This window comes from Spermophilus citellus (assembly GCF_964194105.1).
Source record: "Spermophilus citellus genome assembly, chromosome: 8".
Classification (NCBI taxonomy): domain Eukaryota; kingdom Metazoa; phylum Chordata; class Mammalia; order Rodentia; family Sciuridae; genus Spermophilus; species Spermophilus citellus.
This window is the reverse complement of record NC_138189.1, coordinates 44,021,813-44,035,401: the sequence shown is the minus strand read 5'-3', so window position 1 is coordinate 44,035,401 and position 13,589 is coordinate 44,021,813. Positions and strand designations below refer to the sequence as shown.

The window sequence follows — 13,589 nt, the reverse complement described above, 5'->3', positions numbered from 1 at the left end:
TGTGAATTCCTCTCTTTCTGCCCAAAAGTGGATCCCCCAACTATTTGCCAAAGCATCAGTCTCCTCACTTAAGACTGAGGTCCCCAACATTTGACTCCTTTGGATCCTGTCTGCTGAGAGACCTTGTTCACATTCTATAAGGAGGAGGTCAGGGGTCTGGCCAAGAAGTTAAAGGAAGCTTTGTGAGCCTGCATTATTCTTAACAGATTCCCACGTGTTGGAAAATAGGATGAGTAAATGTTAAGGACATGGGAGTGGGTGGAAGGAGTGAGGTGCAATGTATCCCTCCAGGTGCCTTGGCCACGGGGTCCTGTTAGAGACAGGAGAGTCTATTCCAGAACAGAGCATTTAAAAAAAGAACAAGGGAGGAACATCAAAGGAAAGATTTTTCTCCTGTTTGAATTTTGCTGAATGCTACTTGCAAGTGGAAAACCATGATATTATTTTAACAAATAAGCTTTAAAACGACTTTCCAAATGGAAAAATAAAGAATGTGAGTTCTTCCACCAGGTCAGCCGGGTTCTTTGTAAGCCAGGGTTTCTCAGCCTCAGCACTATTGCAATTTGGGGACAGATAATTCTTTGTTGTGGGGGCTGCCTGTGTTTTGGAAGATGTTTAGCAGCATCCCTGACCTGGACCCACTAAATATCAATAGCACCCTTCCACTGTCCTCATGTGACAATTAAAAATATCTCCTTTGGGGCTGGGGATGTGGTTCAAGTGGTAGCGCGCTCACGTAGCATGCGTGAGGCACTGGATTTGATTCTCAGCATCCACATAAAAATAAAATATATTGTCCACCTAAAACGAAAAAATAAATATTAAAAAAAAATCTAACATTGCCAAATGTACCCTGGGGGGAAAACTTCACCCCAGATTGAAAAACGCTATTGTGGGCTGGGGGTGTTAGCTCAGTGCTTCCCTAGCATGCGTGAGGCCCTGGGTTCCACCTCTGGTACCCACCTCTGGTACCACAGCCAGGCGGGACAAAACCCAGAGGAAAGAAAGGGTTTGCCCTGCTGCAGTGCAAAAATCCCTCTGTAAGCATTTGAACAGGTCGGGTCACCTGCCAGCCTCTGGCGCCCCCACGTGGCCACAAGAATGTGGCCACCGAGAAAGCACCTGGTATGAGTAGAGTCCCAGTAGAGATAACAGAAAACGCCTGAGGCTGAGGGGTGGGTAGACAACACCAGCTGTACTACACTGCCCTTTACAGCTGAAACTCCTGTTTTGGGAAGCAATGAAATTTAACCTCAATTTAAAAAAAAAAATCTGTTTTTAAAAGGAGGGTATTAAGAGAAGAAACGCAGCCCCCAATGTGTTCCTTTGCCTCTACTGCACAAGCTGCCGACATTCCTCATTACTTATTTGGATCTCACTGGTTTGCCCTGTGGGTGGAGAGGTGGATTCCCAAAGTGTGAAGGGAATTCCTATAAAAAGCTCTGTTGCAGTTTTCTACAGCTCCCTAGGGATAGTTACACAAGAGAAACCAGAGTGCCTGAGTATCCTGGGGCATAGAATCCTATTGCCAAATCTTGTCAGAGAGTAATATCTTCAGTCCTTGCTCTGCCATGCCCCAGCTATCATGCACACGTACCAGGGAACAATTTGCCTTGGAACTGTATGGGACAGATCGATGGAGAGGGCCGAGTGAAGGGAAGAGAAGGAGTCAAGGTAGACGGAAAAACACACAAAATACGTTTTCTCAAATCTTGCTAGAAAGGAGCAAAAGCCCAACCATAACGCTCCACTGATTTCCTTTGCCTTCATGATGTGAGGTCACTTGCATGACCTAAAGCAAAGGCTTTCAAACTGCAGACCATGACTCACATTAGTGAGTCCTGGAATTGGTGCAGGGATCACAACCAGCATTTTCTTATTTAAAAAAATAAAATAAAAAGACAAAAAGTACAGAAAATATGTTAGGGCATATTAAGGTATTTTTTGGTAAAACTTTCATATATCCCAAATGACCAGGTGAAAAGTACTTCTTCTTTAGGCCATGGCAAAAACTGAGGAAGTCACTGACCTAGATAATCAAACAGGCATTTGTTTCTCTCCGCTCTCCTGAAACCAGGCCATGAAGAATACAGACAGATTTAAGATCATATATTATTTCAAATCCAATTTAAGCACAAAATCCTTTGGATAGAAGTGAACGTTAGAATCCTTACTTGTTAAACAATGCACCTGACTCAGAGACGGCAGTGTTCTTTGTGACTCAAGGATTTAGCAGCAGCAGTACTAGGGGACACAAATGACTTCTCTCTAAGCCATAGGAGGCTGCAGCAGCAATTTTTGTGGGGGTCCCAGCCTGGTGAGTGGGCTGTTTTGATCATTCCTGCCATTAACCATTCTGCACCTTCTCAGCAAACCCATGAGCAATATTTTTAAATGGGGACATGAACTGAAATAGCCATATATGACCAGACTTCTCTGTAAGTCTGAGATAATGCAATGAAATTTAACTTCTTCCAGACATGGAGGTTTCTAAGAGGCTGTCCATTTAATTCTTTTCCTGTCTGGACATTTCTTTAGATTATGGCTTGAATGGCCTCTAAGAATGTTGTGTTTTTTTTTTAATTAAACACAGTGATAATGATAAGAGAGGAAATATCCAAAGATATATAAAGAAAGATTTCATAATCCCTCCTCTGCCCACCCCTGAAATAAATACCCAATGTGAACTGCCCTGGTTTGTGTCCTTCTCTTCCCCTTTTCAAACATATAAAAACATACCCCCTAGCATGAGCGGTAAAATGAAAACAGTCTGCTAATAGATTCGTTTGGATTTGCTTTTCTCAATAAATACTTCATGGACATCCCTTAAGCCTTCTTCTCAGTAGCTATAATATTCCACAGATGGAGGGGCCATGATTTATTAAACCATTCCTGTATTGTTTTCATTGTTTCCATTTTTTTTTACATCTTAAGTGATGTTCCCTTAATATCTTAGTACACATCCCTTCCATTTCCTTAGGGTAGATGCCCCCAAAGCTACAGGACTAGGTCAAACTACCTGTGTTCGTCTTAATAGACATTGTCCAATTACTATCTAAGGATGGCAATAAGTCTCTCTCACCAGCAGTGTGTGGGGGGTGCCATTTCCCTGCAGCCACCCAGAACTGAATAACTCCCTTTTCAGTTGGGTTAATACATCTCATTATTGCTTTCATCTTCTTGACTACATTAAGAAGATTTTCATGTCTGGGTTTTCTCATCTCTGAACCGCCCTCTCATTTGCCTTTTGCCCACTTTATATTGCAGTGTTCCTTGTTACAATCAGCCTGTGGCTTTTTTACATTTAAGATGTTGACCCTTGATCATGTATTACACATTTTTTTTCCCAGACAGCCGTTTCATCTTTTATTCGTTTACAGCGACTAGGGATTTGAATGTTTTAACAGAGATGCACATTCTATTTCATCATAAAACTCTTCTGAAGATTTGCCAAAAAGCAAATATGTTCTATAATACATAAATGTCCTTTAAAGTTTCCCAGAAATCAGCAAACTCTTGAAATCTTTTAACCTACAAGAATCAGACTAACCTATTCTGATTCTATAAACACTGGAACTTTGTCTTATTTATTGCTCATTACAATAACAGGATTCAAGAAGACTTTGTTGTAACTAAAGTACAACCAGAAAGGCTGAAATAACTTCATGGGTCAGCCTCCCATGGTGATTGACAAGGCAGTCTCTCCTGCCTGCACTTCAACATTAAGACTCTGAGCCACTTCCAGCCTATTGAATATCTTCAGAATTGTCTTAGAAACCACTTTTCTCAGGCTGCATCATTTTTTAAGTAGAAAAAAATACATATTTGTCAGCATTTAAACTCTACTTACTCAAGTAAGGGAGAGTTGCCACATAAAAATTCCAGGCATTTCCATGTTTTCTACATGGTGTATAACTTTTTATAATGTGTTAATTAAAATACATTACGAGTCCTGTTAAATATTGTGTTGAACAAGAACAATTTCTCCATGCATAGTGGATTGGGTTAATTAGCACAAAATGCTTTTTACTAAGCGATACATGATCTAAGGATCAACCACTCAGTTGCTAAGTGGTTTTGTTTTGGTCACACACAAAACCTTTATACGAGTACTTGCTTTGGCAGCACATATACTAAAATTGGAAGGATACAGAGATTAGTATGGCCCCTATGCAAAGATGACATGCAAATTCATGAAGCATTCCATATTTTTTTTACCAGTTAATAAAAAAGATGAATATGTTTTTTATCTTCACTTTCCCAAAACATTAAAATATATTTTTCAAAAGCAAATCCCCTCCCAATTTTTTATGATTCTGGGATTTCATAAATAAAAGCCAGAGATATTACCTTTAACCATGAATCAAATTAATACTTATCCCAAAATATTAAGAATCATTATTAACGTGTGAGTTGTGTTGCGTGTGCTGGGGACCAAACCCTGGTCCTTGCACATGCTAAGCAAGCACAGTATACCACTGAGCTATACTATCGGCTCCAAGACCTTTTTTTTTTTTTTTTCTTTTTTCTTTTTTGTAGTTGTAGATGGACAGCATGCCTTTATTTTGTTTCATTTTCATGTGGTGCTAAAGATCAAACCCAGTGCCTCACACATGCTAGGCAAGTGCTCTGCCACTGAGCTACAGCTTCAGTCCCAGCCCCAAGACCATTTTTAAGTAACTATTTCAAAAGCTGCTGTTTCTACCAGCTATTTGGAGAACTGAAAGCAAAACATTCCAGTTATCTGTTTTGTCTATAGCATTCGTGAGAGAAAGATATTGAATTATCTGTTTTTTTCTAATGGTGGCAATGTGGGGAAATTCCATTTAAAAAAAAATTAACTGGCTTTGGCATAGAAGAAAATTAAAAGGAAACTACCTTTCTGATGTTGTAAATCCTTCCTAATTACAAACATACTAACAGTAAACATTCACTTGGTTCTTAAAAGAGGCCTAGGATAAAATGAACAAACATTACTTCCTGTACCTTATTTTAAAAAACTTAAAAATTTTGGGTACTCTGAGTTGCTAAGGAGTACACATGGAGGGATTACAAGTAAATTTCTTCTGTGTATTTTCCAAAGCTTATATAATAAACTTTAAAGATGAAGGGGAAGGTAAGGACGATATTCATTAAACCAACTGAATTTCCTCTTAACTCATCTTCTGAATCCCATCATGACATGCACAGAAATAGGCAGCAAGTTTTGCCATAAGAGAACAAGGATAGTGGCATGTATTTGACAGGTCTTTTTGACCTCAGGTCTTCTGTAAATCATTTGATGAATACTTAGCCCTGAGAACAAAGTAACAGAACTAGCTTTGGACTCTAGCTACTATTTATCCATTCATTAGGCTGTTACAGGAAGAGCCCCAAGGACCCCAAGCATCAAACTAGCACTAGATGACAGTTTGTCAGTCTAACATGGCCTGTTAGGCAAGAAAGGCCCGGTACCGAGGAGCAGGATTTCTAAGGGCCTGGGTGAGTGATAGCAGCCAGTGGCAGGAAAGGCTGGCCTCGTACATTCTCCAAGCATGTAGAGAAGCACATTATTTTTGTTTAAAACATGCTGCTTATAGGGGAATAGAGGAATTAAGAGGACTTCTGTTTTACAAGTATTTGGGTAAAGGGAACTTGTAGGTAAAGTGCTGGGTTTAACCCAATGAGAATGTCTGATGACCACCAAGAGCAATTTTGGAAATGTAGCCATTTCCAAGTTGATGTTTTGATGCAGAGAGCTGACTTTCCTTGTGTTTTTGCAGGTACAAAGGGGTCAGTATGGAGTTCAAAGGACAGAACTCTTGCCTGGTGACCGGGACAACCTGGCCATTCAGACCCGGGGTGGCCCAGAAAAGCATGAAGTAACTGGCTGGGTGCTGGTGAGTACCAAGAGCTGGCAAGAATTTTGTTCTTAGGATTAGACACTCAGCCCTGGTAAAGGTAACCAATGTCCTGCCAGCCTGAAAAGTACTTCCTCTTCCACATCTCTGGAACAGCCTGACCAAGGAGTCGGTCATTGGACCCATTTCAAAGGGAACTAAATAAGAGTTGAAGTTGACTGGATGTTTTAGAAACAACCAATGAATTAATGAGAACTCAAAAAAATTTTTCCTAAAAGTTCAAAGCAAAATTCTTATGGGAAACTAAATGACCCAAGCATTATTTTAATTGAGTAGTGACTAATGAATATTTTACTTTACATTTGATATTCAGATACTACTTAGAAATATCAAGGTTTCCCTAACATTGGTATGTGCACATATCTAGTTTTTAACTTCAACAATATTTCAAAAGTTGCCCATGACATTTCCTCAGAGTATGAATACTCTCAACAGACCATAAGTCTTCCAGCACAGGACTTGCACTACTTCTAATAGTATCTTTACTAAAATTCTTTGGTCATCTTAGGAAACTATGATATAATGGAAGCTACTAAAAGGAAAAAAAAAAAAAAGACCACCACAGAAGAACTAAAGATCCTTTTTCTCCCCACAGGTATCTCCCCTAAGTAAGGAAGATGCTGGAGAATATGAGTGCCATGCATCCAATTCCCAAGGACAGGCTTCTGCATCAGCAAAAATTACAGTGGTTGATGCTTTACATGAAATACCAGTGAAAAAAGGTATGTAATCAATCTCACAGCCACTTGAAAGAATAACTAGTGATTTGCTTAATAAACAGAACCAAGAATCAAAGCATCAAACATATCATTAGGGGGCTGGGACTATAGCTCAAGGGAAAGTGTTTGCCTCACAAGTGTGAGGCACTGGGTTGGATCCTAGGCAGCACATAAAAATAAAGATACTATGTGTTCATCTACAACTAAATATTTTTTTAAAAAAAACTATTAATAAAAATTCAGTAAAGTCAGGAATCCCCAAGGGCATTAAATATGCCATTAAAATGTAGAATACATGGTTCCAAAAGAGTATTTGGATGGTTGATGAAGGCCAATATTATGACTTAGAAGCTTTCACCTTATCTTCAAGGAGAGTCAAAACTCAAACCTGACTGGAATTGCTTGTATTTCCCATAATCTTTTCTATCCACGTGGCATTTATTTTTTAATGAGAGCTGGACCACGAAGCTAAGTTCCTTAACCTTGTTGGACCTCAACATGGTGTTTGTGAAATGTGCTCTTCCAGGCCTATAATAAGGTCCTCTTTTGTACATGGATCAATACAGCAGAACTGCCTTCCACATCTAACGTTGTATAGCTAAAATTCCCAGGAGGACCTCAGCATATCATTTATACTATTACCCAATATATCCCTTATCCCAAGGTTTTTGTTTTGTTTCTTAAGAGATGGAGTCTTGCTATGTTGCTCAGGCTGGCCTTGAACTCCAGATTCAAGAGACCTTCCTGCAAAAGCCTCCAAAGTAACTGGGACAACAAGTGCAAATCACCATGCCTAACCCTTTATTTATGCATTTTAAGCATCTTTATTTATTTGGAAACACTGAACTAAATGCTAATTAGAAAGTCAACCATGTCAATACATGCAACTAATTTTTATCTTTTTATCTTTTTAACAGGTGAAGGTGCTGAACTATAAACCTAAAAAAAATATTACTCAACAAGAGCTAAAAGTAGTCACAAATAACTACAACCCTGTTCTTGCCTAGTAACAAGTTTCTCTAATCCAATTCACTAATGCTTTAGTTATAGTCACTTGTTTTAACACAGGATACCAATTAAAGACAACACATCAAGACTATCTACAAAACTTTATTGTCTATTTACAGAAGAAAATCATGCATATCATTAAACAAAACAAATAAAATGCTTTCTATCGCAACTCAATACATTGTCATTTTTTAAAGCCATATCATAGAAGTAAAACAGGTTTTTTTGTTGTTGTTGTTGTTTGTACTGTGGATAAAACCCAGGGGTGCTCCAACATTGAGCTACATCCTCAGTCTTTTTATTCATTTATTTATTTGTACATAGATATGGTCTAGCTAAATTGTTGAGGCTGGCCTTGAACTTGCCATCCTCCTGCCTCAGCCTCCCACATTGCTGTGATTACAGTCCTGCACCACTGTGCCCAGCAAGACATGGACATTTACAACAATGTGGTTGAGAATCCTTTAAAAGATTTAAACACTCATCATTCGAGGTGCAATACTCATAGACATAAGTTCCTGAAACAACAGCTTGCACGCATAAGGCATTCGCACCAAAGAAATCTGAAAAGAAAAAATAAATAGTAATTAGCAGACTGTATGCACTGTAGATGGCAAGTGAATGAGCAGCACTGAAGTGACCACCTATTCTGTCACCTTGCTTCATGGTGCTCCTTCCTCCTAGCAGGCTGTTTTGTTTCTTGCTATGCTGCCCAGGCTGGCCTTGAACTGTGTCTGTGTTGTTTTGTAGCTTTTTTGCCAGGCACAATTTGTATTCACCTCCTCGAACGGTTTAAGAAAAATTCATTGTTTAAAATTCCTATGCAAGGCCTTATTATTTCAAAGACATGAACAACTTGGATAGATTATCAAACTTCAGCTGACTTGGAAAAATCTAAATATTTTTCCTTCTAAAACTAGGCATCTCTCATTCTGCTATCATGTATATCTAATTGGAACAAATTAAAAAAAAAAAAAAAAAAAAAACTAGGCATCTCACAGAGGTATGTTACCAAAATTGTGAAAAGGACAATCTGTCCCACCACACTCAATCTGCCTGGATAAACAGCCTTACATGATTATATCCTTAAAAAAATTATCAGGGGCTGGGGTTGTAGCTCAGCCATAGAGCGCTCGCCTAGCCCGTGTGAGGCCCTGGGTTCAATCCTCTGCACCACATATAAATAAAAAAAAAAATAAAGGTATTGTGTCCACCTACAATTAAAAATTTTTTTTAAAAAAGCCCACAGTCTGAGTTCCTTTCCTTAAAAAGAAAAAAAGATCAAGTCCATACACACCTGGGTTTTATTGCGACAGCCCCTGCATTCATATGTATGGGTCCTGGTGTTAGCAATTGCCATTATTCCACAAAGATTGCAAACATGAACTTGATATGGATCTGATGCCTCAAACAATCTTTCTCTTAAAAACTGGGCTGCACCATGGGCAATCTGACAATCTCGTTCCATTTCTCCAAAACGCAGGCCACCATCACTATTGAGGGGAAAACATCAGATTATTTTGTGCTTATCTTAAATTATAAACACCACCTTGACTAACAGCAAAGGTTAAAAATGATATTACTAAACAAAGAGAATCCAGCTTTAATTTATACATCCTAGTGTTATGGTTTAGATGTGGTGTCCCCAAAAAACTCTTGTGTGAGACAGTGCAAGAAGGTTCAAAGGAGAAATGACTGGGTTGTAAGAGTCTTAACCCATCAGTGAATTAATCCCCTAAACAGGGATTAACTAAATGGTAACTGAAGTGGTAGGGTGTGGCTCAAGGAGGTGGGAATTAGGGCATGGCTTTGGGGTATATATTTGTATCTGGCAAGTGGATATCTCTCTCTCTTTGCTCCTGATCACCAAGCAGGCCAATTCCCTCTACCACACTCTTCCACCATGATGTTCTGCATTACCTTGAGCCCCAAGAAATGGAGTCGGCCTTCTACGGACTAAGACCTCTGAAAACCTGAGCTCTCAAATAAACTTTTCTTCCTTTACAATTGTTCTGGTCAGATCTTTTAGTCACAGCAGCAAAATAGCTAACTAAAACATCTAGCATTCTCTCTGCCTGGTAGGAGAGAAAGAAGCCTAACAACATTTGATGTTCATTAAAAGGTACCCAAATGGAAGATAACATTAGATCTCAAGTATAGCATATAATTTTCCTCATAAAATACAAAGTGTATAGGCTCATCATGTTATCATTTAACTTTCTAGAATTCAACTGTATATTCAAAAGTAAATTAAAAAGTCAATCTAAACAAAGCAGCTTCTCAATGAATGAGACTCCCAGGAAGGAAAGCCTGAAATAAAAGCAATGTTGGCAACTGTAATAGAAAAACAGGTTTCCCCAACACAGAAATGAAACACATTGTACAAGTGGATGATGGCAATTTTCATAACATAAAATACATAAAATAAAACCAATGGGTTTATTATAGTATTACCAAAAAAAAAAAAAAAAAGTTCCTGCTGAGCCAGGTGTGGTGGTGCACACCTGTAATCCCAGTAGTTCGGGAGGCTGAGGCAGGAGAACCAGGAATTCAAAGCCAGCCTCAGCAATTTAGCAAGAAGCCTAAGCAACTCAGTGAGATCCTGTCTCTAAGTAAAATACAAAATAGGGCTGGAGATGTGTGGTTCAGTGGTCGAATGCCCCTGAGTTCAATCCCTGGTACCCCACCCCCCAAAAAAAGGTTCTCCTGATAGGCAGAATCACAGCCTCTGGTACAAGAGTCCCCTGTGTTTCTTTAAAAAAAAAAAAAAAAGTCATTGTTCAACTTTGGAAAATGCTAAACAACCTTTACCCTGCCTTTACCATAAGAACTACATAACAGGTAACTAGTTAAAGAAAAATGAGAAGTAGTCCAGCTAATGAAGAAGGAATGATAAAAATTAGAATCTCATCAGTTTGCAATCCCTTTTTCATCAAGGGCTTAAGGCAATGATCATCAGTAGCTACTAAAATCATAAAAAGAAAGGCAACCAGACATTGGAAGTACATAATATCACCTAAGAGGTATTACTGTAGAAATCTCAAGCCTGAGGCCAGGCATGGTAGCACATGCCTGTAATTCCAGGAATTTGAGACACTGAGACAGGAAATTACAAGTTCAAGGTCAGCCTCAGCAATTTAGTGAGACCCTGTCTCAAAATAACTTAGGGGTATAGCTCAGTGGTACTGCACACTAAGTTCAATCCTCAGTACATTTAAAAAAACAAAAACAAAAACAAAACAAAAAACCTCAAACCCTAAATATCAAACTTTTTGATCAAATTAGCTATTTATAAAAAAACACAGCCCTGAGATGTAATCAGCAAAATCCAGACTAATTAAAATCTCCCAAATAGTCCCATTTCTTCAATAACCTAAAAGAAGAAAGGAGAATAGTTTTAAGAATAAAACTACACACACAAAAAAAAGAATACACATAACAACCTCCATCCGGAGGTCAACTTATAGATTTATTTTTTTCTCTAAAGAACTTAAGAAACATCAATTTTAGGGCTAGAATTGGGCTCAGTGGTAGCACTTGCCTAGCTGTGAGACACTGGGTTCAAGTCTCGGCACCACATAAATATTTTAAGGATCTACTGACAACTAAAAAATAAAAAAAAAGAAACATCAATTGCAAAACATGACCTTATTTGCATCCTGATTAAAAACCAACAAACAGTTTAAAGAATTACATAATAATTACAAATTTGAACTCTTGAGTATTTAATAATATTAAAAAGGTTTTGTGGGCTGGGATTGTGACTCAGTGGCAGAGAGCTTGCCTCACAAGTATGAGGCACTGGGTTCAATCCTCAGCACCACCTAAAAATAAATAAATAAAATAAAGGTATTGTGTCCATCTACAACTAAAAAAATATTTTTAAAAAGGTTTTGTGGTTAGGGTCTTTTTAAAATATACTAATCTTTTAGAGCAGAGTCTCTCAAAGTATGCTCGGTAGACCGCCTGAGGGTCAAAAGTATTTCTATAATACTACTAACAATGTACTATTTGCCTATTTCACTGTGTTCACATTTGCACTGCTGATGTAAAAGTGAATAAAAACCAGTGACACCTTAGCACAAATCAAGGCAAATACAACTATACCAGAAGTTGTATAGTTGTATTTGCACTCTAAGTAAAGGTCAGTTTTACTTAAGAAAATCTTTTTTTTTTTTTTTTTTGTGGTACTGAGTATTTAAACAAGGGCCTCACGCATTCTAGGCAAGCACTCTACCAACTGAGCCACATTCTCAGCCCAAGAATGTCCTTAATGAAATAGTAGAAATGATTATCAAACCTGACCCTTTTTAATATTCCAAGCAAAAAGGAAGTCCTCAAAAAGCACATCTGCTATATAATGAAGATGGCTGTCTTGGCAGAAAAGCACCTGCACAATTCTGAACAAGTCACTTTTCTCATAGAGCATACTTTTTCTACCTGAAAGCCAGCTGACACCAACCATGTTATCATCAACATTCACACCAACAATGTTAATTCAAACTTAGATATCTGGCAGACAAAGAAATGAAAGAAAATGAACAAAGTGAACTTTTCACTCCAAGAATAACAATTTTGAGCATCTGTTGAAAATCATGACTAAAAATTTGACCTAAGCAAAAAAAAAATCAGAATTTTAGAAAACCACCCACAACCACAGGCTTCATACTTCTCAGTGAAGGCTTTTCTAAATGACATCAGCGGTGATATTAACAAATGCAATTCTTTAACACACACACACACGTGTGTGTAATGAAATGTGTCAACATTTGAAATTCTGTATACCTCAATGAACCAATATTTTCCAAATGACCAATCATGATGCTTCAATACATTTGGAAAATAACTGCAGGGCTGGGGCTGAAGCTCAGTAGTAGAATAGCACTTGCTTCGCACTAGGGATTTAACCCAGAGGCACTCTACAATGAGCTCTATCCCTTATTTTTTATAAAATTGTTATAGCTCTTTTTGTTTTTAAAATTGTGAAAGCTGGCCTTGAACTTGCAATCCTCCTGCCTCAGCCTCCAAGTCCCTGGAATTACAGGTATGTACCACCATACCTGGTCCAGTTTTAATTTCTAACATAATAAGTATTAATATATACCTGACTTGCATGAACAAAAGCTCTCTAGGGTCACAGGATCAAGAAATTTGAGAACTACTCTTTTATAAATATAACTGAAATATTTTAAAAATAAATTATATGATGTATGGGCCTAGTTTAAAAATAATCATGAGTTATTCCAAGTGGGGAGATGGATATGGTTATAAAATTGGTCACGAGTTGATAACTAGAAGTGGGGTGACAGGAACATTGGCATTTATTATACAATGATCCCTATTCTTACATGTTTGACATTTTTCAAATAAACAACTAATTAATAACAAAGATGATGAAGAAGTGCTCTTACCGAGATCTCCCCTCCATGGGCTGTCTATTTAGGATCTGAATAGGTCCCCTAGCACGAGAATGAATTTTGTCATCCACCATATGTTTCAAACGCTGGTAGTAAGTCGGGCCAATAAAAATTTGTGATGTGATTTTTCGACCAGTGAACCCATTGTAGAGGACCTGAAACAGACAGATTTTTGAAGCACAGAATTAAATATATTAAACAAGTTCAAAGGACATATGTACATGTACTATATAATTCCATTTGTAAAATCAAAACAGACAAAACTAATGTATAATGTTAGCAGTCAAGAGAGTGGATAGCTTGCAGTGTGGGTGGGAGATAGTGACTGGAAGGGAGCTTCTAGGCATAAAACAGTAATTTTCCTTTCTAGATCCTGACATTAGTCATGCAGGTGTGTTTGTTTTGTGAAAATTCATCAAGCTGTCCATTTATGATTTGTGTACATATTTGAAAATATGTACTATACTTCAATAAAAGGTTTGATTTTTAAGAATAAAACTACACACACAAAAAAAGAATACACATAACAAATTACTACAGTAATA

General features: G+C 37.9%; 2 protein-coding genes across 2 annotated transcripts in view; one reads left to right on the top strand and one right to left on the bottom strand.

The window, feature by feature from the left end:
• IGFBP7 (insulin like growth factor binding protein 7) overlaps positions 1 to 7,804 on the top strand; it is a 68,342-nt gene extending 60,538 nt beyond the window's left edge. The window contains exons 3-5 of the mRNA XM_081304115.1: positions 5,763 to 5,879; positions 6,496 to 6,622; positions 7,537 to 7,804. Of these exons, the coding sequence (XP_081160241.1) occupies positions 5,763 to 5,879; positions 6,496 to 6,622; positions 7,537 to 7,556 (264 nt within the window). The 3' untranslated portion in view covers positions 7,557 to 7,804. The remainder of the gene's footprint in view (positions 1 to 5,762; positions 5,880 to 6,495; positions 6,623 to 7,536) is intronic.
• POLR2B (RNA polymerase II subunit B) overlaps positions 7,712 to 13,589 on the bottom strand; it is a 52,159-nt gene continuing 46,281 nt past the window's right edge. The window contains exons 23-25 of the mRNA XM_081304103.1: positions 13,039 to 13,199; positions 8,925 to 9,120; positions 7,712 to 8,190 (exon numbers count right to left, since the gene is read on the bottom strand). Coding sequence (XP_081160229.1) covers positions 8,101 to 8,190; positions 8,925 to 9,120; positions 13,039 to 13,199 — 447 coding nt within the window. The 3' untranslated portion in view covers positions 7,712 to 8,100. The remainder of the gene's footprint in view (positions 8,191 to 8,924; positions 9,121 to 13,038; positions 13,200 to 13,589) is intronic.